This window comes from Pygocentrus nattereri, chromosome 11, assembly GCF_015220715.1.
Source record: "Pygocentrus nattereri isolate fPygNat1 chromosome 11, fPygNat1.pri, whole genome shotgun sequence".
NCBI classification, from domain to species: domain Eukaryota; kingdom Metazoa; phylum Chordata; class Actinopteri; order Characiformes; family Serrasalmidae; genus Pygocentrus; species Pygocentrus nattereri.
This window is the reverse complement of record NC_051221.1, coordinates 30,383,246-30,410,765: the sequence shown is the minus strand read 5'-3', so window position 1 is coordinate 30,410,765 and position 27,520 is coordinate 30,383,246. Positions and strand designations below refer to the sequence as shown.

General features: G+C 38.5%; 1 protein-coding gene across 2 annotated transcripts; it reads right to left on the bottom strand.

Moving 5' to 3' along the window:
- Positions 1–1,019: 1,019 nt before the first annotated feature.
- LOC108428391 (DNA-binding protein RFX7) lies at positions 1,020–26,297 on the bottom strand. Of its 2 annotated transcripts, XM_017699342.2 has the most exons (10): positions 25,844–26,297; positions 24,958–24,991; positions 12,839–12,924; positions 12,342–12,380; positions 12,061–12,183; positions 11,608–11,724; positions 11,301–11,385; positions 9,889–10,096; positions 8,121–8,422; positions 1,020–7,418 (listed from the first exon to the last, which is right to left on the bottom strand). In XM_017699342.2, the coding sequence occupies exons 1-10, from the start codon at positions 25,984–25,986 to the stop codon at positions 3,876–3,878; spliced, it is 4,680 nt and encodes a 1,559-aa protein (XP_017554831.1). In that variant the 5' UTR covers positions 25,987–26,297; the 3' UTR covers positions 1,020–3,875. The 2 variants fall into 2 exon arrangements, with proteins under 2 accessions (XP_017554831.1, XP_037398637.1); XM_037542740.1 differs by lacking the exon at positions 12,342–12,380.
- Between the last annotated feature and the right edge of the window lie 1,223 nt (positions 26,298–27,520).

Below are 27,520 nucleotides of genomic sequence, written 5' to 3'. Positions count from 1 at the left end.
CAAAAACTGCTCTCTCACGGTCAAGCTTACTAGTCCAAACTTGAAGGGTTTCATTGTGAACTGCATTTTTGAACATTTTCAATTGACTTTTTTCATGATGTATGCTGTTGGGAGCATAGTTACATATACAAGAAATATCTATATTATGATTAATACCTCCTTATACCAGCTATAAATACCAGCTCTTCAGCCATTATTCATTCCAACAAGCTGTTACATCTAAGTTTGTTACAAATGGTTATACAGCACTGTGGAATTTAACTCTTCAGTGGTTAACTGCACTTTATACTGCGCTTGCCCATATTTTATTCTACTTTGCAGTCTGAATAAGTAGAGTTTAGAGGTCATTTGACTTTCAATTATTTTTGTGCTAATGCAGAGTACTTAAGTGCACATTTTTGCACTGCAAGATGTTTGTGCACTTTAATGTACTGTACTATATGGCATAGCATTTGACATTCTGCACACTTTTTTCCAAATTACTGATACGATTTATTTATCTGCTGCTTAGATGTTACACATACCTGAAACGCTGTGAATGCCTGGATGCACCCTGCAGCACTTCTTGGTACCTACACACTTGTGTCTCTGTATAATGATAAATGTAAACTGAACTGTATCGTACGGAACCGAATTTAACTAAACTGAACTGCAATTAGGATCACGGGAGCTTAGCGCTACAACAAAGGTGTGCACATCAACAAAGCCCTGTCTTTAGGAAATGCCAGACACTCAGAGAAGAGCTGGTACAATGGTAAACTCTTCAAAGCATCCTTCTAGTTACGCTTGGACTTAAGTAACTACCAGGACAAGAAGTTTAAACTTGTTCAGCACTGATACATGGTCATGGCTGATGTGACCCTGTACTGATGTCAGGACATTCCCACATGCATGTCTTTCAGTGACCAACAGAGGGCAATGTGATCCCAAATTACAGGATTACCCCAAAAAACATCAGTGTCAAAGTGCAAAGAACTTAGGACAAAGTGCTTTTTCAATAATGAAACAGAAAAACGTGCTTGTTATTTAAAAATGTTTATTGGCTTTTAAAACCACTTAAAAAAATCTCACCTGTGAGTACTTTCCATTGAAAAAAAAAGAGAGAAAGAAACATCGCTAAAACGCTTCTGCAATATTAACAAGCTACTGTACATTGAGTAGTACACCAGACAACAGCACAGAGAAGGGTTCAGTTCTACTGTTTCAAACAGACAGAAAGAATAAACACATTTTTTCTACCAGACCAGTCTGAAATACAGCATTGGACTTACTGTTTGATGAATCTTTTGTGTATCAAAAAAGTAAGGATTAGATCTTTCCTTCTCAAAATAAAAAAGTGAATAAATCAGTGCCTCAATAAATGCCAGAACATAGAAAAAATTATTTACAGGTTTCTTCACAAAGGCATTTTTTTTTGTAAAAAATGAAAAAAAAAAGCAAAACAAAAGATCCATGTACTGAAAAAAAGAGAACATATTCATGAACTAAAACATACAGAACAATATTAACTTAGCAAACATCACACATATAGCTTTTATCCCAAAGAACTACATTTTTTTCTTTTCTATCTGGTCGACACAACCAGCCCTCAATTTTGGCTGAGGGAGTGGTCACAAAGAATACTACAATAGATAGTTCAACATACATGCGCACATACAATCATTGAATAACATAGTGAAGCATGTTCTCTTTTTATTCACTTTTAATAATGTTATCTTAAATTTTGTTTGCTTTTATCTTTCTTATTCTCATGGATGAGAATGAGTAAAATGTGTATCTCATTGAGATTAGTGCACATTGCTACACAAGGCAATAATTAATTGTAATTTTCTGACGTGTCATATGTAATTCCCCTTTTGTAATTTACCTTTGAAAAAAATCTGCTTTTTGCCAGCTTCAATTGTTCCATTTTATCCTTTAAATCTCTGACAAAGCCAAGCTTTACAAAAATGGAAATTTTTAGTGCAATAAAGTGAACTTCCAAAGATTGCTGAACCATGAACCATTGAATTTCCAGTGCCTGCCACTCCAAGGTTCTCTGCGCAATACATTTGACTGCCACAATAAAATCAACATTTCATATATCATTATTCTTCTTTTTTATATAAACCATGCTATTTTTTCCTCTCTCAATGTACACATCACATCTGCAAAAGCAGAGACCAATATACTCTTTTAAGGAAAATGGCACATCTGCAAGCTAGAGACCAAACAGACAGCATTACTTGCACAACACATAAAGCCAAAAAGATAACACACAGCATATCGTGCTGGCTATAGATTCAATATGATTTCTTCTGTATTTTTTTCCCTCAAGGGCGCTCAGATCTATCTAAAAATCATCACCATACAGTGTATTAATAAAATGGAATTTCTTATCATGACCATGTCTTTTTTTAACAAATGAGGTGTTAATATAATGACTACAAATAGCCAAGTTTTCATGAATCCATTAAGTAATGAAGTTGGACAGCATGCTTCCCATCCATAATTACTGTACATCAGATACGTTTGCCATATACATACTATACACAAATATTTGCCCACCAGGAACTCGAGCACCGTAAAACCCTGTTCAATTCACCAATGAGTCTAACCAGATCCCTTCAGTGCTGATAGTCACTTGGAGATGGATATAACGGATCTCAATCACTTATTGTTCTTCAACAGCTTCTCTTTGGTACGGATTTAAGGCTGAAACTCATTGACGATAAATCCAGGTTGGACGTTTGATCACAAGCCATAGCCTTAGACACAATATCTACCCTTCTACCATACCACTCCACTACTGTCTACTGTCATCTTCTAAGCCATTAAGAGTTAAAATATGGAAAAGAACTACGTCATTGTAAAATGGTGGATATAATAGTTTGCAAGCATTAATTGAAGGGATGTGAAAATGAAAATGAAAATAATAATTCACAATGACCTACAGCCAAGCTTTGTCTGAAGTGCAGCAAGATTTGTAAAAATCCTCAAATACCATACATTAAAGCCTTTCTTAAGATGACATAAGGCCTTGGACTTTGGAAATAAGGCAGACCAAACTCCCTTATGTAATATTCACTTTTTTTTAAACAGTGTAGGTATATCAAAAAATCGGACTCCTCTCCCTCATCTTTTTATTTAACAGTACGAGTAAAATGTCCTATTATTAAATATGCTAACTCACTATTTATTAGGCAAAACACAACAATGACCAAAAAGTGATTTGGCAGATGCCAATTACTTTTATTCAGCACCTATTAGCACCTAAGATTTGATGGTAATTTGACTGACAATTTAGTTGAGTGATGATGAAAATGAAGTAAACTCTTTAGCAATATGACTCGCTAACATACTTGCAAAGGCAAATGAAACAGTACACAACTGCTCTTTGCCTTACCAAGACAGTTATCAAAACTCAGTGATCCATTTTTAAAATATTGCATTCAGTTTCATGTCACTTACTGATTTACTGTGGTGGAATATTCAAGATCTCAGTGGACTAAAGTATCAAATTAAGGATATATTCATGTAGGTTATATACAGGATCATTACACTAGTAAAGAAATGTACTGACATTGGTATAAATGATAACAACCAATTCTTAGGGAAAAGAAATGCCTGATTACTGACAACTGCTTGAAATCAGCTTTAGACTGGAATGGACTGTAATAACAGGAAAAGAAAGTACAAGCCTGTAAAACATCACTTCAGGTCAGGCTGGCACTTCTCTCTGGACTTGACTGATATGTCCAGTTGCTGCAGTGACAAACCTTAATCACATTTTAAAAATATATAAAAGAGAATCACAAAAAACAAAGACAATGAACAGAAAACATAAATAGCGACAAACAGCAATAATCATGACAATAAAGGAATAGGAAACAAAACTAACCCAACATTTCCACGGTTGGCTGGTCTTTGTTCTCCAACCAGTCAAATCCAGCAGAGTTCACAGTGTCACTGCATATCTGCTGAAACAACGGGTCGTTCTTCAGCTCTTCCAGTGTGGTGTCTTCATATTGGTCCTGTTGCTGACCTGGGTCAAACAGAAGGTTAGGGTCTAAAGTGTTCAGGTCGTTGATGCTACCAGAAAGATCAGAGGTCAAGCGTATTTCACTGGAGAAGTCTGATGCGACCGCGCTGAGTTCTGATGCCACCTGTCCAACAAGTTGTGAGCTAGGATTGAGTCCATCCTCCCCCAAGAGATCCTTGACAGTGCTGTTGAAGTCCAGTTGCTCTTGCTGTTGTTGCTCCTCATTCTGTTGTGAGGTTTGAGGCAGCAGCTGCTGTTGGTTGAGGTCTGGATCATCTTGTAGCTGCTGCTGGTCCTGCAGTTGCAACTGTTGGTCCTGTAGTTGTAACTGTTGGTCTTGCAAATCCAGCTGTTGGTCCTGGAGATGTAACTGTTGCTCTTGAAGTTGCAGTTGTTGTTCCTGGAACTGTTGATCCTCTAACAGTTGCTGATCCTGTAGTTCCAGCTGTTGATCCTGCAGTTGAAGCTGCTGCTCCTGTTGCTGCAGCCCAGAGCCTGACTGTGCTTGGCCATCAGTAGAGAAAGTAATCTGTTCACTCCCAGTGCTTATAAGATAACCAGGCTTCTGGAAGTCAAAAGGTGAAGGGCTTGAACAGACAGGCAGCTGTTGCGTTTGATGGTTTGTGCCTCCAGGAAAGGCCTGTGTAGTTTCCAGGATCTGTGTGAGGTTCATCCGAGCTGTGTAATTGGAGGGCATGTTGTTGACACCTAACCCACGCACCGTGTCATCCCCATCCGCATCCATCTTGCTCAGAAGCACACTTGTGATCTTGGCACTGTTGCTTTGCTGGCCCTGGTGGCCGATTGGCAACATCTCAGACTGCATCATGATACTTAGTGGTACTGATTGGCTCCTCTGGGCCATGCTGTTGGCAGTTACCACTGATTGGCTGTTGGAAAGAATGCTAAGAACTTCAGAGGTCAAAGGGGAATTGAATGGTGAAACAACAGATCTTGGCGCTGCATTTGTCTGCACAGTAGTGCCACTAAGATTGCGCTGCCTTACAGCAGGGCTTACGCTACGACACCTGAAGGTTCCACCTCCATTCCCAGATGCTGCTTTGTTGTCTAACGGTGCAGGCACAGCAAAACTTTCTTGCTTATTCTCGACAGGTTGTTGCCCTTGTTGAACAGGTGACACAGTTGTCAACCGGCCCAAATGTCCTTCCTGGTGCCTGGACTGAGACTGAAAAGACTGCCCTGGTATGGCAAATGCATGGGGTTTACGAAAGTGGTCCTCAACCAGATCCTGATAGCTTGGAAGGATTCCAATGGCATTACTGTTTGAAATTGATGGGGAGCTTGAAGTGCTGTTATATCTGTTGTTGATCCAGTCTATTTTAGCCTTGTCTGGATGAGTGGCCATGGGCCTCTGCATGGGCTTTACTGGGCTACTAGAGACTACGCTGCCATCATGATAACCTGTTATGTTAGAGTTAATGGGTGTAAATGCAAAGGGATTTCGACACTCAACTGGACTTGGTGGAACACTACTACTGCAGTTTGACAATGGAGTGCTGATAGGTGTATGTCGACCACCTAAAATGCCATCAACTGGAGTAATAGGTGCCATTCTGGAGCAAGGACTTTCTCGGGTCAAACTGTGTCCCCCTGGCAACATTTCGGAGGTAGGGGTTGGAGTTGGAGTTGGTGTTGGAGTGGGAGTGGGTGTAGGAGTGTGGACTGGAGTGGTGCTACTATGTGCAGAGTGGTAGAACTGAGTGCCAGTCTGATGAGGGGAAAGGATAGTGCTCTGAGCAACTGACTGGCCTTGTAAAGGTATATCAAGAGAACTAAGATACGGCTGCAGACTGCTATTCAGCTTCATTTGCTCCTCCATCTGAACCAACTCTTCCACTATACTGTCCTGTGTCATGTCGTCATCATTAAAGGGGAAATAGTCCATGCTAGCTTGAGCTCCATCAAAGTCAACAATATCTTGTTGGAGAGTCAACTGAGCAGATGCTACAGGAGTTTGAGCCATCAATGGCAGATGGCTAGCTGTTACCTGCTTTTGTTCTGCCTGTATCTGTTGAGAGTAGTCTTGTAACGAGCTCTTTAGCTCACTCACAGCAGATGCCTCCTGAGAAATGGCAGTGGTGACTTGTTGGTGGCTCACGATGTGTTGCAATAAAGCTTGATCAGATGCTGTGCTATTACAAGAGGCTATTTCAGTAGGGCTTATTCCAGCAGAGTTGTCCTCATGCTCAACATGGGAAGAGCTCTGAGAAGTCACCATAGTCTGAGGTGTGTTTTCAATTGGAGTGTCTGAAAGTGCCAAAATTTGCGTTGGAAGGGAGTTACTCTGTTTTAATGTTACTTTGCATGGAGCACTTTCTGGTCTTGCAGGGGTTCCTGGTCTCTGTATCTTCTTTGTAGCTATTACAAGACCAGGTTTAGGATTGTTGCTAGCATCCAAAGGCTGCTGAGATATGAACACCCGCTTAACTGGGATTGCATGTGTCTCCAGAACAGAAGCAGAACGCTTTCTAGGACTTTTTGGACCAAGACCAGTATCTTTTGTTGACTGGCCAGAGGGGGAAACTACACCATTGGCTGACAATCCAATATCAGCATTCTGATTCATTACGGTTAAATACAGGGTACTCTCCTGACGATCACTGCTGTTATTGCTGCTTGGGGCAGCTGCCCCTATGATTGTACTGGGAGGCGTTGCTGAGTCACTTTTGGCCCTACTAACTCTTTCAGGCACTGGGGATGCCTTGACAAGAAGAGAAGGTTCACTGGAAGCCCTATATTTAGTGGCCCTCTCGTTCTTCTGCCCAGTGTTAGTCCCTGGTGTAGTGCTCTGCTTTTCAGCACCAGCAGATGAGTTACTGTCATTCACAGTTTCAGATGTCACCTTGACCTCGCTAGTGGAGGAAACAGAGGGAATTGGGGTAGTGGCGAGACGGCTAACTCTTCCAGCTCCAGATGACTGAAGAGCGGCTGAGCTGCCATTCTGAGATTGCTGGTTTTGGTTAGGCTCTTCCTGGGAAAGAGTGCTACTGACACCAGCTGAAGCAGGTCTTAATGGTGTTGGCGTGCTGCTGCCACTGCTACTATTAGGTGTCAGTGATATAGCAGTCATCTTGACAACATTCACTGAACTGACATGCTGAGTGGGCATCACTGTTTTGATAGGGCTGTTATGAGTGATGAGAAGCGTTGGGGGTGATCGAAGAGTGATGGCGCTAGTGGCAGAGGGTTTAGGTAGGATCTGAGCATATCTGTGTCTGGCTAACCTGTCGCCAACAGGACTGGCAGGAACATTCTGAGGAGTTTTAGGGGACTGCTTAACAGGCTGAGTAACCACTTGGAAATTCACTGGTAGAACCTTTCCCTCTGCTGTCGCTACTGGACTTGGGGATGTCATCAACTGTCTATTCCTTTGGACCTATGGAGGTAAAAAATATAGAAATAAATAAACCAGTCATGCAACAGCCACAATCTAAAACATTTAATAAACTTACAGAAACAAAGGTATACATATAGTAGTGATGGGCATGACTATATAAGTCTGATGTGTGTGAAGTTCATATTGTGTTTACATAAACCAGTGCTTGTTATGTAACCACCTAGTTGACCAGTAAACTACTCAAAATATGTAAACTGATATGAAAAAAAATCTGTGTTGCTGAGCTACTTTTCTTATTAACATGGAATTCTACAGCTCACATTGCTAATGTTGCTAATTCAGATGGATGGACATGAAAAGACAACTCTATATTCTATGGTACTCATAATTTATGATGCTACTACATTAATAGTAAAGCATAACACAGGAGGAACAGTACTGCCATATTGTTTTACTAATGCATGTTAAATGCCACACAGGCTGCTCTTTAAACCTGAACAAAAAAATCTTGCCATTTTCAAATTCGTTATATCTACAGTTGCTTACTGTCTTTTGTCCAATAAACAGAAATTAAAAGACTGGATCAGTATGAATTACAGGTAATCTCCTTAGAAGTCTACATTGTAAGTCTATAAAGAAACATAGCAAAAATGTAAACATTCTCAAATGTCCATTTAAAAGGTAACAATGTTCGAGACATGTCATGAATTTGAAATGCCAGTTAATAGTATGAATTGTTACCGTGATGGGGCTCGGCACTGCAGCCACTACAATGCCAATTGTGGGCTGTGGGGACAACAAAGCAGGACTTCCGGAGGTGATACCAGACCCAGGGCCTGGTGTGCCTGCTTCAGCTCTCCTAGCTTGGGCATCACTGGGCAGTGGGGAAGTGAGTTTCTGCTCCTGCTGTTTCTTTTGAATCTTACGCTGTAGCTGCTGTTTTGCATCAACAGAGGGTGAAGGGAGAGTCTTCACTTGGGGCTGGAAGGAATTGGCCTCACCAGTTGGAACAAATGCAGAGGCTGGAGTGGGCGTTTTTACACCTGGTAAGATAAACAAAATGCTGAATTAATTATTTTGAAAATGAAATGTACTTAAAGAGGAATTACACCCAACCCATTTTTTCATTGACAAAGGGCAATGCAATTCTTTGTAATAATAAATTACACTAGTTCTTCCTGAAATTTCAATTTTCCTTTTTAAAACTGTAGTGTCACGCAGTCATTATTATATAGTCATTTGTCTTCTCAATACCCCACTGACTAAACTCAGAGCTAGATGCATGCATAAATGCATAACGTCATGTGTTCTCTGGAATAAAGTACTCCGCATGATGCAAATCAGCCTAGCAATGTCGCTGCCCTTCAAATGACGGTGGCCTACTTGTGCCATGCTCAACAAATATGACTTTGAAATACTAATGTAGACTGCAAGAACACAGTCGTAGTAGTGCCTGAAATTTATTTAATTGAAATTATTTGGCTATTTTGATCCAGGAAAAAAACAGGCAAAGTAAAATGTTATTTTTCACCTTTTTATCTGATTACCACAGCTACAATAGTCCTAATTTCTGGTAGGGTCTCTGTAAGATTTTCAATGTTGGCCAAGCTGATCGTATTTTTTCAGTTTCGTACCCTGGGTTCACTAGTACTTACAGCAGCTCAAGCTTAGATATGAAAAACTGCATCTATATACACTACAAAGTCAAAATTATGTGGACACCTGACCATCACTATGAGCTTGCTGAGCACATAATTCCAAAATCATGGCCATTAATATGGAGCTGCACCCCAAACCATTATACCTTCTCCACCAAATTCTATGTGTTATGCATTCCAGTAGTTAGTGTTCTCCATCTGCCAAACCTAGATTGGTCCAGTGGACTGCCAGACAGTGAAGCATGATTCATTACTTCAGAGAACAAGTTTACACTGCTCCAGTGTAAACTGGAAAGAAATTTTCACAAACTAACTTGTGGCAAAGGTGGCATCCTGTTTAAAGTTGCTGAGCTCTTCAGAACGAATGTTTGTCTATGGAGATTGCATAGCTATGTGCCTGATTTTATGCACCCATTAGCAATGGGTGTGGCTAAAACACCTGAACTCAATAACTAGCAGAGCTTTCCACATACTTTTGGTTGTACAGTGTATATACGAATGTCCTGTTCTATTTTCTCCATTGTTCTAAGAAGTTTCTCACGCCTTCTTTCTGTGTATGCTGAGACTATTAGAAATCATAAGGCACTTTGAAAAGGCATGCCTAAGTTTCAATGACACTACTATAATCACGTTGACACACTACTCTGCGATCACAGTGAAGTTAAGGTGACAGAGTGATATTCCTTTCTTGGCTTGTTTTTATGCATTCTAGTACCCACTTCCTCACTCCTAAAGTGTCCCTCTCTTTATTCAGCATTTTTCAAAGTGGAACTAGTTAATCTGAAACTAGTGGGGTGTCATTACTCTTTAAGGAAATGTCTGAATGTGACTCATTAGGCTGTAGGGCTTGCCTGTTGAAGTCCCAGTCATAACAGTTAGGGCAGCCATGGACTTGGTGCCAATATAATGGCTGTTGAGCAGAAAGCGTGCTAACTCCTCCACACTGTCAAACTGACGGCTCAGGACTTTCTGGGCCCATTCACACACCAGGCCGCAGGCTGCAGAACGCATCTCATCCTCGGCACTGGGAGACTGAGCAGCTGGCTCCAACAGCTCACACTGAACACAAAAACAGTATTTTTAAAAAAAAAAGGTGTCTGTGCGAATGCAATGTTGCTATAATATGATGATGAAGTACATATTATGTATGAAATGACCATAGCGCAATTATACATAAACGTATGTATTTTTATAGACATACTGTGAAGTCCATTAATAACTGGACACTGCTACAACATTTGTTAGCTCACTGTTTACTTAAGACAAAAGCCCTCAAAACACAGTGATGTATATTGTAAAACTAATATAATACTAAGCAGGAACTATAGCTGCATTGAAGGCATAATAGAGCATCACCTAGGAAGACACCTTGTGACAGATTAAGTCTGTACTAGACTGAGTTCAGGGCCAAAACAACAAATATCGCGCTGCCATAGTCCAAGTACAAACCTCAGTTTCAAAAAAGTTGGGGCAGTATGTGAAATGTTTATAAAAATAGAAGCAGTGATTAGTTAACTTTATTTGACCTGTATTAAAAGGAAATCAGTATAAAACATATTTGATGTTTTACCTTATGAAATGTTTTTCTGTCAAATACACACTCTTACACAAATATACATATATATATATTTTTCCCTGCAAAACGTTCCAAAAAAGTTGTGACAGCAGCATTTTTACCACTTCTGTTACATCACCTTTCCTTTTAACAACACTTTAATATTAATCAGTTTGGGAACATAATTGACATCAATGAACACAGTTTGGTAAGCGGAATTTTTCAACTGCACAACCATAAAGGGCATTCGTATTCGTGTTGGCAAAAACAATAAAGTTGATCAGGTAAACCATAAAACATCTTGTATTGATACTGAATACTATTTGCATTTACAAATTGCTGAATTTCTGTATTTATTGAATTTCATATACTGTCACCATTTTTCTGGAACTGAGCTTTGCATATACAAACTGAACTGTATTTTATTCTAATTAATTCTAGGTAAAACACTGCAAATCTCTTTGGCTTGTGTATATGACCGTGGGATTTGGTGTATGTAAATGTTTTCTGTTTGCTCTTATAAAGCAGTAACTGTGCTATTGGGTGGGATGTGGTGTGCCAAATGTCAATTTCTCAAAGCTCATAGATAAATAAAAATAAGACTTTTTCTTAAAATGCTAAATCAGTTTCTGATTTTGTAGGTATTATGAAATAATGGGAATGGCTAAAACACATTTAAAGTATTACAGCTGTTTGACTAAGACTTACCCCATCCCCTGATTTATGCTGGTCCAGGTTGGGCAATGATGGCATATGCACAAAGGCTTTTTTCCTCAGCCCACTATAACAGTATGTGGGGAAGCTGTTAAGGTTCAAATTATGTATAAAATGATTCTGGTCAAATATAATATATATTATTTATAGGTGTGACAAGATCAAATTTAGGAGAGCACAGAAACGTGGAAATATACAGAATACAGTGTCAATGTATCTATGCATTAGAGATATATTTGAGATATATATTTAAAATATTTGAAAGCAAGGTGAACCAAGCTGTTCTTATATAAAAGGATATTTAGATTTTCCTCGCATTCCCAGGCGGCGTGCCTTCATGTTTGGAAAGACGTTTTTCATGATCTTTCCAAAATCAGCAGCACTTAGAGGATGGTAGCCAAGATTGTCACAGTAGCTCCTGTACGAAATCACAACAAAATTAAATGAAACTCTCAAACTTTGTTAAATTTTCATCATGTTGAATCAACTTGGCCTATATGGGCAAACTCAACACAAAGAAAAATCTTAAATAAAAGCCCTGTGAGCTTAAGCATGGCTACTCACTTCAAATACATTTTACTCTCATCTTTATTCAGACTCCAAACATGCTCTACAATACAACACGAAAATAACCCTGTCAATAAAATTTGCAGCAACTGTATGCTGCTATCGCAGCACTACTTCTTAGTGGTAAGGGTACCAGGTAATGCACATTTACTGCAAGCAGTTTAACCTGACAAGCAACCACACTCACTTGTACTCATCATACACCTCTTGTTTTGGCAGTGAGGTCTCAGGATGCTCCTCTAGGTGATTTCGGATCCAGTTGAAAGCGTACATCTGTTGGGTCCGGCTGGACGACATGGAATTCTGGTCACTAGCAGGGGAAATGAAAAAAAAAAAATGGTTTTCCAGTATTCAACGGGTCACAATTTTCTCTGCTCGTAGGTCTCTTTTATATGTCATAATGAGACAAATTATTATTTTTTGCCTTATGATTTATTTGCCTTAAATATAGTTGTAAAATTTTTGTACCATGATGCAGGACTTGCAGACCCCCTCTGACTTTCAGTTCTATTGGACATCATGTTGAGAATTAGGGGTTGGAGTGATGAATAGATATGGGGAAACAAATGACAAAACACAGGATGCTGGGTATTGCAGTGCCAGAAATTTGCGAAAATACTGCTTTTAAGTGGCATGACAGTTCATGTAAATTATACAATTATGGAAAATGCACAAGAACAATATGGGCAAACAGTAAACACAAAATATTAGCACCATGCTCATGATAGGTGGTATTTCATTTCTAAAAATTCTAAATTTCTTTGTACAATACTGCATGTGGATATAGAGGAAAAATATCAAACATTATCAGTCAATGGTATAGCCACTGGTATGTGTAAAATGGGATAAGACGAACAACAAAACAAGCTAAAAATGTAAACTATAAAGAAAATGGTGAATGAATATGGGTCAAGTCGTTGAATTAAAACAAGAAAACAAGATACTGCTTTGAAATGTAAACATACCTTTTGTCATTTCCATTGCTAGGACCAGAAGGCAACTTAAGGTAGAGGTAGAGTTTTTCAATGTCTGTAAACTTCTCAACATCTTGCTGCATTAAAGAAAAGACAGGTAAGCAGAGCTAAATGAGAGAAGAGCATGTGTGAACAATGCCTGTCCCCCCCTCCCCAACACTGAAAAATATTTATTGTATTATCTGTGACTATTTGCACAACGCATTTTGTACATCAAGCAGTATTTCTCTATACAAGCATAATAATACTGGTCAGAGTTATTAGTTAAGTGAAACTATTACTAAAATAAAAACTAGCAGTGAAAAATTTTACTTGATACCTGTAATTACAATAAAAACAACACTTTTCAAAAGCACAAAAATACATCAAAACTATAATGTCCACTGCAAAACTAACTAAAACGAAATGGATCAACTAAGAACAAACGTTTAGTTTTCTTTTTTTCAGTGAGTGAAAGAGCTTAGAAGTACATGTCTTAAGTGTTTGAAGGAAACACCTAAGTCAACCAGAGCTCAGTCCACTGTTGTGTTAATTTTATTATGCCCTTATCAACACCGATATTACAGTAATCATCATAATACTAAAAACTAAAACTTGAAATAAAATAAAAATAAAGTTAGAGCTATTAATGTAGCTTAAGGCTAACTAGAACTAAACTGAGATTAAAAACAAAAAACAAAATAATAAATAAATAAAAATAATAAAGATTTAAAATCTATAATAACCCTGGCATTGGTGTCCCAATATAACGCTAGTTTTTAGTTTTCACCAGTTTTGCTAATAAAATGTTAGTTGACTGCATTGTATGCATTTTGGCAATTGTACAGAACACACAGAAATTAAATAAACAGTACATTTCCTTTCTGGTTCATGTTAACAATAATGGATAATGTTCAATTTGTTGCAATGCTGAAACATTCAAGGCTAAAAACAATTAAATAAAATAATAAAATCAAAAACAGTCAGATTAAGACACTCTTTTAACAGAAACTTCATCTGTACCACCTAGTATCTGGGGAAGTGATTTGTGCCATTCTAAAATACAACAACAGTATCAACTCCAGGCTCTAGATCTTAAGAGAACTGCTACATCTACCTGGGCTTCTCCCTTAATTTGCAGCAAGAAAAATATTACAGAGAACACAGTAACAGTAGCTGAATAAAGCAAACTGTGCTATTTGGTCTCAGGAGGGTTCCTATCTCTGTGACTACTGCTTCCACTGTCCTCACTGTGCTAAGTTTGAAGATCCAGAAAGAAGAGCATGGAGGCTCCCAGCCACCATCAGGGTACACAGTACTGAAGTGTGCCAGTGACCAACATCAGCAAACCTGAAAATCCTCCTCTACTCTAAGCTGGTTGCCATGTAAACCCTGACAGTAAGCATGCATGTCAATGCTGACACATTGGCAACACATCTTTTCAGTGTGGGCTCCACCCCACCTCGCTTTCAATTGGCTTGTGAGAATGAATTCATTTCACCTCTTCCTATTCTATTTGCCTCTTTGTTGCTAGGGGAAACCGCCGCTCATGAATGGGGTGAGACTTGTCAGCCAATGAACAGTAAATAAAAAAATAAAACAATTCAATATGTACAACCTTTTGACAGGATCAATGGACAGATTATTTGCTTCCCTCGTTGCTATTACAGTTTAATACCTGATTCATTTACATGGTTTCATTTAAACAATGAGGAAGCATGTGGAACATCTCTGCCAGGCTTTGAGGCTTATGATCTACTGCATAAATCTCTGACAGCGCTTTGATCTGAATCAGACACACAACAAGAAAGCCCACCCCCCCCACTACAAATACTGAACAGGCAATTATCCGTCTATTATAGTGAGGTGGTGTTTGTGTATGTCCTGTCATGAAAGGCTACATCCCATCAAGACATCCATAGTGTTCAACAACACATCAGTGGCAATAGGTTATGTAGTCAGCCTGCAGAGCAAATGACTATAAATTGCCTACATCAAGCTGTCTACTAACGAAAATCCCTTTTATTACACTATAAATAATAGGTATTCCTTTGTAAATCCATCATAAATTAAACATACAAAAAGGATGATTAAATCTGCTGGGTGTATTGCAGATTTATTGACCAAATGATTATGAAACTGCCACGTAATTAAAAAATTTTCTTTAAATGAGTATAACTGGACAATTGAATTGAGATCAGAAGCACAAATCCACATCAGTCACAACCACTGTGATTACAGATTATTAATAATGATTCTACTTTTACGAAGGGTAATCAGGGCTTTTCCACTGGTTATGCTGGGCCTACCAACCAGCACATGCTTTGGTTGCAGCTTTTTTGGTACAGGTAGTATTCCTTGTATGTTGATGAATAGTTGTCTTCATTTGCATACCTTAGTTTTGCACTGATGCACTGATTTGTATTTGTGTTTTTAAAGACTGACAGTGACTTGAAATATTTGTGAAATATTTTAGACTGAACATTGTGTCCTTGTTAGGTCATTTTCTATCATATCATATCATTTTAAAAGAAAACACAACAATATTATCAAATAAAAGCAAAGCATGACAGCATGTATGTGTTTAAGTAAACTCTAAGTTGTCAAAATAGCTTTGCCAAAATTCTACTCCCCCCTGACAAAATCCTCATTGAATTATATATGACATGACCTACACACCAAGATGACTTGAATCAAACCTTGTACCCAGAGATATAGAGGGTGAAGGTTCAAGGTACTTCGTATGTCAAATCTGCTGACATTTCAACCAAAACTAATCTTAGAAATTACTGCCATTTTTTAATCATAATAGCCATTTTATTATGCAGTTTATGCAGTGAAGTGTATACATGTTTACAACCTGTAGCTAGATATTACTTAGTTTAAATTTGTTTAGTATCTCATTTAAAGAGAAATGACAGTCATATTGTCCAATAATGACAATATAAAAGTAAAATTGCAACGTTACAGATGAACTTGGTTCTAGTATTTGAAGCGTTCTCGTAACACTTATCGTTATAACTGAAAGTCAGTCAATGCCCACAAGTGCTGAGCCAGTCGATAATGAAAGTGCAAGTAGGAAGAGACTGACTGAGCCAGTGACTTAACAAAAGTACTATTTTCAACCTCAACAGCGCAGTGCCTGAGCCGGAGGGGCACCTAAACAGCCTATTGATCATCATGTATAACCTGGCATGAAAATAAGAGCAAGTTAAAGGGCAAAATAAATTTTTATCCAAGGATATTTACATTTGCATTTAGTAAATAACACGTACTCTTTAAAACACTGTCCCAAAAGTAACTGGACAATTGACGAGGTGTGTGCTGGTGCATTATTACATTACATGCAAAAAAAGCTAACAAAAGGTCTATTTTTGCGCATTTGCAACAATCGCCTCTTAACAGGACCACATAAGTGCCAGTAAAGCAAGAAAGCACACAGCTGAATCATCAGCTTTATCATCAGCTTTTTATATATGTAAAAAAGTAAACCAGGGGCACACAATCTGATTTGTCCACAATTGAAATCAGACAATTTTTGCACCAAACAAGCAGTCAATTTATACATTTCTTTATAATCGATTTGTGTTGGAATTTTACAATGCACATAAGCCAGGAACAGTTATATGTAGAATGGGCAGCCAGCCAAATGACATGATTTGTACATGTTTTGGAATTAAAAAAAATAATAATAAAATGATTTTTGAAAATGATTATATACATTTACTTAATATTTGATTAAATGAAAAAAAGGTTTGGCTCTGCTTTCAGTTGTACAGACTCTCAACATAACTAACTTGTTAAGCTTTAATAAATTCTCTGACTGTGCAAATCATGTATCAACATTCAACACCTATGGACTCTTAAGCAGCTGTCTGAGGATCTGAAAATAAATCTAATTTACAACTACAAAACTGGAGAAGGCTGTAAAAAAAGATATCAAAACACCTTCAGCTCGCAATTTCCACTGGCAGAAATGTCATTAAGAAATGGAAGTTGTTGAAAACTGAGGAAGGCAAAATCTGGATGACCAGAACTGTTCGTATGCAAAGCAAAAGAATGGAAGAATGGATTCCAATAAATATCAGCAAATTCTAGCCGTACAAGCTGAAAAGTGGCTGGCTTTTACAACAGGACAACAAACATTATTCAAAATCCATTAACTACTTCAGGACATACAGGTTGAAACTTTTGGAATGGCCCTCACAGTTCTTCACCATCACTGAAAATCTGTGGGTAGATTTTAGGCTTGCTGGTCATGTAAGATGGCCTAAGAATATTGCAGGTCTAGAAGCATTCTGGGGGTGAATAATAATTGAAAGACTCCTAAGCTGGTTACAAAAATATGTTACTACATAGTGACTCACTAGGGTGTTCAAACTTTTGCAAATGTACTGTTTGATTTTTCTCACTTTTAGATTAATCAAATATAAAATAACGGTACCTTAACATTTGCAGAAACATATTTTTTATTAGTTGCTGCAGAGATTGTGTTTACTTCTTTTCACTTCAAAAATCTGTATCTGAACACTGTTGCTACACCTATACCAACATATGTCATAGGGCTAAAAAGCCAGGCACACCTCTGAATGAACAACTTTGATTTTATGTTTTTTAAACAGACACCCAACTCTTCACTTAATGATTTAGAATGATGATAAATAAAGCACTGTAAATAAATACTTTCAGAAACGACTCTTTCAGAGTATGTCATGTGTGGATAAAAAGTGACATGAATCATGGTCTAGTTTTACATTAAACATATGTGGTGGGTTTCGAGAGCTGCTGGGACTATTTTTGATTGTTAAGAAAGCAAAAACACAGTGGTGGCCTTTGCAATGGCAAACAATCAGATGATAGAAAGCTGCAGTAGTGTACAAATACTTTCAGTCAAGAAGAAAAACAGACTCCCAACAGTCCCATCTCTAAATTTAGATGTGAGGATGACTCCTCAGTTTATTTTAGAAGAAACTGGGATAATTTGGTAGCAAGATAACTATGTCATGTGGGATGTCTTGTACTATGAGTTATGTGTATGGTGTCTGTCATGCTGTCCTGATTCATGTACTGTGTTCCTATAGCTGTAGAGATACAATGTACAATGACAGGCGTCTATCTTACCAAATGAAAAATAATCTGTTTTTATTCCTTTTTTGTCGTTAAAGATCAAAAGCACTTTTAGTACAGGATGTAGGATCCTGAGAAGAATACACCAGCATGACCTCATGTGCTTTAGCAAGAGAAAGCTGAGAACCAAGATGTGGACATGCTGATCTTTAGCACTACTGTGATAAATTGTCACATTAGGGTCCAATATGTTTTTTGAGCATATCGTGGATATCATCAATACCTAAAGAAAACTGATCTATTCCATGTTTCACTACCAAGAGAGCATCAAGATGCCTGCTTAATTTGTTTAGTGCAGCACAGAATGTGAAACACTGCACACAAATCCCTGTGTTCATAATGGTTTGCTTATTTTTTAAATGTGGAACTAATGGCTGTTTTTTTGTCTGTTCTAGAGCTGCAACAGCTTGCCAACACCAACGATAACATCGGCCATTAAAAATGGTTGGCAACAAATCATAGTTGGCTTGATGGTGTTTGTATTTCTCATTTATATCACGTGATTGTAAGACACAGACACACACTGTACAACCAATGAAAACAGAACTTTAGGTCACTAAGACTTTTCACACCCTGTTTGCAGCATTTGAATGTGGACTGATAAAAAAAAAGTCCTTATTTGAACCACCATAGCACATGTTTATTGCAGATGAGCTGCTTTAGGTCTCCGTATTTGACAAGACTGTAACAGAAGGTTACAATGTGATTTGTAACATAAAATTTTATTACATGATGTAATTGACAACACAGAAGCTATTTAATTTATTTGTCTTTTATCACTAGAGCACAAATACAGAAAGTCATCCTTTTTGGACTGCCATGTAAGATTTGTTTTGTGTTGTTCCTTTATTGTTTCTGCATTTAGGAGAAATACAGAAAATCTGCACTGAGCCCTTGAAAAAAGTCCATTCTAGAAAATATGAATAAGAAGATATAGGTATAGGAATAAAAACAGGATAGGTGTTTTAACTTTTTTTAATTATAAAGGAAAAATAATCCTTGTATTTTTTGTTTGTGGAATTAAATATTATTGCCAGACTAATATCTGCAGCTTTATGTTTAGCAACTAATTAATCAATTAATCAAAGTCATAATCGACTAAATATTTGATTATGAAAATAGTCATTTGATGCAGCTCTAATCTGTTCCAACTTAGCTAACCTCAGAAAAACCAAGCAACTTAATATGTATTGTCTACTGGGAAAATATTTTGATGCTGAATTTGTGAAACAGAGCGGCTTGGCCACGTATAGTCTCAGCCGAAGGTATGGATAACATCTGCATGCTCTTATCATGTCCATGTGTACATTTTTGCAAACAGGTATCTGTTCTGCATGCCATGATGAGCTGTTTGGAGGACGATACAGTAGCTGGATTGAAAGACTGTGTGAAGTTAATGGTACCACAAATGGCTACAAAAGGAACGAGTGTTTGCCAGAGCATGCCACTTTCTTCCCACAAATCCGTTTTTACAGTAGTCTCACTTTGAAAATCTCGTGCCCGTGTGGGGTGACCTATATATTGCACAATAATAACATCTGTAGTTGGTTATATTGCAGGTTGATCACAAGACTCTTTCCTGTCAAAGTTTGCCATGTTAAGCATCAAAACACACCAGGCTCTCTCTAACGATAATGAAAAGTAAGAAGTGAGACTAGGCCATGTATGGCTGTCACTTGAACTAGCTTACAGATGACACAGGTTGAACTCCTCTGATCTAACCTAATGTCTTAATACTATTCCAGGACCAAAAAGAACATTGCTCACTGAGCATTCACCCAATCTGAACCTATCTGAGCATGCACTTCACTTACTGATGACAAAGTGAGCAGAAACAGAAAATGTCTGCATTATAGAGGGTTGCTGCCCAATTATGAAAATCAACTTTGGTACTTTGTAAAACCTTCAAAAAACCTTTTTAAGATTTCAACTCAACAACAACAATACCATTTCCACCACACATACTTAAATACGGTATGTACACAATCTACTTTTTCAAACTTACTGGTAAAAAAAAAAAAAGATATATGATTTGAGAGCCCTAACCATATCGCAGCTTTATTTTTAATTAGCTGAAAACAGCACTAAACATGGGGAGAAGAAATACAGACCCTATACAGGCTCTTCAACATAAAAAGTCCTTGTATGAATGAACCTAAAACAGTCCAACATAAACATTTCTTCTCCTTAAAAAAACTAAACTACTTACAATGCTGACATTTTTACATAGAAATATATACCACTGCAGCTCAGGCACCTGACATTCCACTCACTCACAGCAGTGAACGTCACGCTAACACGGTGCTAGACAGCATTCATTCCAAGGGCGGCTGCAAACAGTGCTCCGCTGCACTGGGCCTTAACTAGGACTACGATGTCCGCCCTTCTTATCTAGTGTTAAACCACGTCAGTGAAGAACTGGTTAACCCGTACTTGCACTGTGCCATTACCTCCTAGCCTGCCTCTAAGAAAGGCTATCTGGCCTGGTAGATGGAGCAAAGCCATGCTGTGAGTGCCTCAGCGAAGAAAGCAGCTAGCCTGGAGATTTCTAAACCCCCCGCCCAACCCTGCCAGGGCAAAGCTTTGAATATTCACTGTTGCCCAAAAATTGTATTCGGGACAGCTCTAATAAGAGATGAGTGAGGAACTGAAGTGTGTTCCCCCCAAGGAACCCTTAGTATTTAAGGGATTAAGTCAATCATTACCCGTGGTTACCATTTTAAGGAATACCTAAGAATGATCCTCACAAAACAATAAAGCAGCAAAGCTGCGAAAACCCACCCTAAAAAGATTGTTGGCAATTGGCAGAGGGTTTTCTTTATAACCAAAATCTCCAAGCAAAGGAATGCCCCAGAGATGAGATTACTGAGGACTAAAAAAAACACCTCTTTTTAACAAGATTCCAACAGAAGAGTGCAGTAAACTCTGGGAAAATTGGTCCAGATACCTTTTTTACGCTAATTCATCAGCAGTGTTTGTGATCAACTGTCTTTTAAAGAAAACTGTATCACTTTCTTAATGTACACATATACCATGTTCACGCACTGTTCACTAGGAATATAACAATAAACTCAGTTCAAGACATAATTTGTTTCAATTTACAAATTCTGTATTCTCACCACATTTTGAACAAAATACGAATGAAGAAAAAGGATGATTATCATTTTGTTGCACAGCTTAACAATGACACTACAGTGAGGGAACAGGAGAGCTGCTGGAGTGAGCTGTTTATTGGTGCTGTCTGTTTGCAAACTCTGATGGTCAAACAATCCCAATCACTGGATTACATAATTAACAGAACGAATTGAAAGCATGCCTGTTGTCTAAAATCTACTTTAGTACAAGATTATGTATAACTCTACGGTGTCAATCGCATGTAATGTCTATTTTTTAATGTTAAAACAAAACAAATCAGTTATTACACTGTATAGAAAGTGTCACTTTTATCACCCTGTGCAGCTCCAATACTAATTTTAAAAACTTGCAGCCCTGTTATTCAGGTAGCAAAACACTTCAGTAGACCCCAGAGAACGACGCTGTTCACTTGCAACAGTAATGTATTAAGTTCTTTCTGCACAGCTTTCTAAAAATTTAGAATTCATTCATTTCCATATTTGATCTTTTTTCTCTTTTTTCCATCCATATGTTGTTTGGGATTGCCTGAGTATAAATCTGAGTACATTTTTCAAATTGATCAAACTACATGTCTTAAACTTTATCACTTTATTTCAGTCTTTGGTCTTTTGTTTTTTGAAGTGAAAAGAAGTGAAAACTGATTCTGCAGTAAACTAATGCACAATTACTTTATATTTTCACTAATTAAAAAAAAACAAAAAAAAAAACAACTAAAATACAGATCAAGCTTTGTCATCAGGAATTGTCAGCTGATATCAACTACAGAGCATAATAAGTTAAACCTCTAAATCTTCAATGTGGCTTGCTAACAATCAAAAAATGATCTAACTTTTATTAACTTTTTTGTAATTAAAAAATGTCAGTTAAAAGGAACTATGGAAGTCAATGCAAGATCTAAAAGACCAAGAAATCTCAGATAATGCTCATATGCTGGCCAAAGAGGTAAAGCAAAAGAAAGCTTAGCTGACACAAGTGGTGTTGCGTCATTGTACTGTGCAAAATGATCTGCATAGAAGCGTCATCAATAGGAAACTTTACCTGTGACCTTATCACAAAAGCCAATGTCTGATGTTATAAAACAACTAGATAAACCAGAGGCATTTTGGAAACAAGTACTGTGGATTGGTGGAGTAAAAATGAAACTCTCTCACCACAAATGCAGAAAACATTGACCAGGTAGTTGGAATAATGAATTCTACTAAATATGAGCAAATTCTCAGGGCAAATGTGACATAGTCAGTAAAGAAACTAAAGCTGAAAAGAGGCAGGTCTCTATAACACCACAATGATCCAAAACATACCTTAAAATCCACCATGAACACCTTTAAGAAACACAAGATGAAGCTTTTGTGACCCTGACCCTAAAACATAATTTGCATACAAGACACTCAAGAGTAGCACAGAAGTGTGCAGCAAGAAGTGGGCAAAACAAATTCCAAAAACAAGATCAGAAAGGCTCCTAGCTTTTAAATGAAGCTAATGAAGTATTGAGAATGAACATTTTCAGAAAATGTTATTTTTGAAAAGTTTGCAGCAGAAGCTGTGTTTACTTCTTTTCACTTACAAAATCAGCTAAATATGCAATTTGACCAGAAGTCACAAAGCTTTTGCATACAACTGTACATTTCAAAAATATATATACCTTGGATGAAAAGAAGTTTCATCCAAGGTGTAAATATACAAAAATTTCATTACAGTGATCTGTGGCATTTCCATTACTATAATGCATTTTGGTGGATATAAATGGATTGAAGGTACAGATATATTCAATGGCTGTGTTTACATGAAAAGATTTTTGACAAACCAATTAAATACACTCCGATCATAGATTTAAACTAAGGTGTTTATATGCCCTCTACTCAACAATCTGATGGAAAATCTCCATTTACATGCTCACTACGATCCGATCCAAAATGACTTGCACGCGTACAGCACCACTTACAGTAAACATTACCATGACAGCAAGCACCATGTGAGGCCACTGTCAGAGTGAGATGAATTTTCAGCTGGCACTCGTGTTTTTCACTGCTTTAAAATGTACTAATGTATTAGGAAGCAGCGAGAGGATGACGTTGTGTTCTGAGACACATATACTGGACACCCGTCCCACCGCCGTCTTTTAAAGCTCAAAGTGTGAACTCCATCTCCTCTGCAGACCTTTCTCTGCTCCTGCTATGTTAAACGTGCTAAACTTTAGCTATGAGGTGAACACACATGCGCAGAACATAATTACATCTTCAGATTGGGGATGTAATCACATACAGGCGTTTACACGGTTAGAAATATTCTATTTAATAGATTTTTCACAGGATTACCCACCCCGGTAGATTTTATATTGTTTTTTTTTTTATGTATTCTGAATGGCCTCGATTGGACTAGTCTGTTCCAACTGAGGTATATACATGGACGCACTCTATTCCGATGGTGCTATTAATCAGATTATTAACGGATAATTAGGCTGCATGTAAACGTGGCTAATGACTTTCCATTCCTGCAAAGCCTCAAAAACTAGTTCTGATCAAGAAGTGCACTTATGCTTTAAAACTATTTTACACTACATGAACACACTTATGCCCTGTGATGAACTGGTGACCTGTCCAGGGAGTTTCCTACCTTCCACCCAATGAGTGCTGGAATAGGCTCCAGCTCCCCCCGGCACTCAGCGGCTTAGAAAATGTTTGTGTGTGTGTGTGTGTGTGTGTGTGTGTGTGTGTGTGTGTGTGTGTGTGTGTTTGTGTGTGTGTGAGAATTCACTTGCAGACTTCCGGCATTTCTTTAAATGTGTAGAATTACTGCAAATGTGTGGAAAATCCAAAATGCTATAAATAACAAAATAATCTGTTTTTGGTGCAATACCTCTTATTGAATATAATTTTCTTTTTAATATACAATCATTAAAGTGACAAACTGAAATTTCCAAATAATAATCAGTGATCAACACAGCAAACTGACACTACTGGAATGTTCTCTGTTATTCCTCATTATATATTTTGAATCTTCAGTATTATGATACATCTTTGGTAACATTGCAAATATAGTTGATATCTTTCCACTGTGCAATAGTTCATCTGCTTTTTAATACAGCTGTACAGACATTCACTAGAGGTACTGCATATTTCTGACTGCACAAGATTGAAAAAGAGCAAAATGGCTAAACATCACAGTCAGGATTCATGTAATGCAGAAATAAATAAGGTATGCTCTAGCTTCTGTCAGACCCAAGTGCATGACATAAAGACATTCAGTGCAATTTTAAAAACACTGCAGTCCTGTCACTGTTTGTTGCTGCTTCATTAATTACTGATGTTTTGTAGTTACAGTGTAACAGTGAAAAGACTATATCGTACAGTGTTTGTGGCTCACACTGTCTGTAAACTCCGCTCATCCAGGAGTGGTTGTGACACTTTTTGGCAATTTAGGACTGTGACTGTATTTTTCACAGATTAACAGATTCAGCATTGTATATATGATGAAATTACAGGCTACAGTAGAAAGAAAGCCTCTACATGTCTCTCTGCATATAAACATGCACAGGGCTGTCTGGGAAATATGAAGTAAAGAAAACACTGTTTCATACATTTAATGATGAAAAGATGTTTATAAATAATTACTTACTCAATAATTACTCACACAGTCACACTCATAGGCCTTTCTTACAGCGCATAGTTTGTACAATAAGATGCCACCAGGCTTAATGGAAGTTTTTTATATAGTTTTATACGTTTTTTCATTATTTACCTGTGTGGTTCTTTTTAGGACGTGTTGCCTTTTGGTGAACTGCAATTTTAACTGGATGGTACAGAAATGCCACAGATACGTGCAGAAATGTTTGTGCAGTGTGTGTAAAGCAAAATATAATAGTAACTTACCAAAATGCTGTCCACTTTTGATTGTACAGATTTGCTGAAAGACACAGTGAGAGAACATGAATTCATCAACTTGAACAAGTACTAGGTGTGATCAAAAAGAGAAACGTGCACAAGCTCTCTGGTGGTTTAGGGCACAGAAAGAGCCCTTCTTGGGGATCAGGTTGTCTGTTACAGGAGAATTAGAAGAGTCAGATAACATAAGTGTCTATTCACAATGAAATGTCCTCACCGTGTGCTCTTATTTACGACTTAATTACATAGCAACAAGCACTGTGGAGGCAGGTGTGTGTCTGGTAGACCTTGTTTGACTATTTACCTGCATACAACGAGACATTTCGTGCCCTGAGCTCCCCCAAATGATGCCCAAATATGAATGCTATGACACTGTATTTTCCCCCACCAGTGAAACATAGCTCGTTAGGCAGCTGTGGGCTGTTATCGAAATGCATTTCATAACTGCAAAGTGGCAGCTTGTGAAAAGGAGTTCATTTTAAATATAAGCGCTACAGCGATGTGAAGCATGACTACAGCAGGCCAAACCGACTAGCTCTGGCTAGAACCGCTGGCTAGCTAACCTAGCTAGCTGCCTAAACCCCACTACACTGGCTTTTGGCGTTCAAGCATTGACCCCTAACTCGGCTGTAGCCGTTTATTTGGTGAAATACATGGCGACTCCGACAACAAAAACAACAGATCTGAGGTTCTGGTTTGCAAGCTGCTCTTCCTAACTGCAGCCCCTTCACTGTAGACATCGCTAGCCAGGCACGGCGCTGTCTGGGCTGGGAGAAACGGCTGTTTTCGGGAGCTAGCCCGCTAATCTGTCAACATGTTTTCGCTCGGCAGGCGGCTAGCGAGCTAAACAGCTAAAGCGGCTAGCCGGTCTTACCAGATTGAATTCTTTATCTTGTTGTACTGCAGCGCGGTCGCCTCGGGGCCTTGCAGAGCAGGCATCGCGGTGGGGAGAGAGCCCAGGCCGGACACGGGACTCTGCTGCAGCTGCCCAGGTTGTTGTTGTTGATCATCAGCCATCACGGTGAGCTTTCTCGCGGGGAGGAGGAGAAGGAGGGGGAGCGAGCTTTAACATGTAGGCCTCATCTCAGAGAGGAGCAGCGGCTCTCCGGGTGGTGCGCATAGCGACGGACCGCGACTTCACACTCTCATTCGAGCGAGCAGCCGAGTGGAGCATCAGTCGAGACGGTGTCTGTTAATGCATAAAACACAGAGGAGACGAGCGAGCACCGTCGCGGAGGGGGCAGATAAGCAACCGTCGTGCTGCAGCGGCAGCCGCCACGGACGCTGCTGCTGCTGCTGCTGCGGCCAGAGCAGTAGAGATGTCCGACTCGTGAACGACTCGTTTCGAATCGGTTCTTTTCCACAAATCGGTCGGACCGATTCGCAAGTATAACTGAAGCGCCTATAATGTTAGTGACAACATAAAATAGTAATATAAGCTTATAGGTTACGACGGGACCATAATTACTGCATTCTGCATAATTAAATGGTTAACATGTCAACAAAGTCATTGAGAGAGGTTTGTTCCGTTCACACTTGTGGTGATGGGAACCAGACGTCCGAAGTGTTTAATGCTCCTAAAAACTCTCGCAGAAATGAAACGGTTATTAATACTCCTCCTGATGTCCGAGACATTGTTTTACAGTAGGTCTGTGATTAAGGTTATGGTAGAATACAATGAGTGGTCTAATGCAAAATAGTCCCCAAAGAAAAACTTTTATTATTTTTTCTAATTTACCAGTATTTTACCATCATCAACATTAAATGTATAAACTCAGAAGACACGTGGGGGTTCACTGTTGGGTTTGGACAGTAAATAAAATGGCTATATCTGTGTTGTAGACACTGAGACCCCTACTTCCTATAAGTTCAACTGTAAAGAAATCTGAGTTAAGCTTCTGTAAAAATGAACCGATTCACTCTGTATTTCAACCACTGAATTATACAGAAATTTTGAAAAATCGGTGGAATTCCCCTCCAAGAAGAAAAACTTTGAATTCGCTCACTTTCTCTCTCTAGTGACTCGTTGAACTGGGCTCGATTCATTCAAACGAGCAGGTCTAATGAATCGTTTTGGGGAACTGAATCGAATGTCCTATCACTACATCGCATGCGCAATGCGAGCGGAGGGCGCTGCGAGCAGAAAGCGTGTTGAAGACGAGGGCAGAAATACACGTTGTGCACGTTTGGGAGAATAACGATCCTACAACAGGATCATGTTTTTAACATAGGCAGGTCACTTTTATTACGGCTAAAACCTCTAAATAGACCACGTGGGCCTAATAAAACCTACAAGTGAGCAAATGACAAGGCTCCATGACAGTGTCCCGAAAATAGGTCAGTTTGGAAATCAGTTGAGACGTTTCTGTTGTATGTTAAATGACAACTCCTACCTGTGCATCGGCTTTTAAATGGGAGGAGGCTGCAGTCAGCTAACAGCCAATAGATGATTAAATCTAAAATGCGTTTATGAATAAGCCTGAGTTTCAGTCATTTCATTATGTAGCAGTACCAGTGTGTTATACAAATAGCACCCAACATGAATGTTTAG

Bases quoted from the DNA above. Each gene is read 5' to 3' on its own strand.
- LOC108428391 (XM_017699342.2), bottom strand. From the start codon at position 25,986: ATGGCTGATGATCAACAACAACAACCTGGGCAGCTGCAGCAGAGTCCC. The intron at 12,925-24,957 runs GTAAGTTACTAT...TCTTTAATGCAG, and splicing joins CAAAAGTGGACAGCATTTTG to CAAGATGTTGAGAAGTTTAC. The intron at 11,725-12,060 runs GTGAGTGTGGTT...GATTTCGTACAG, and splicing joins GAGGTGTATGATGAGTACAA to GAGCTACTGTGACAATCTTG.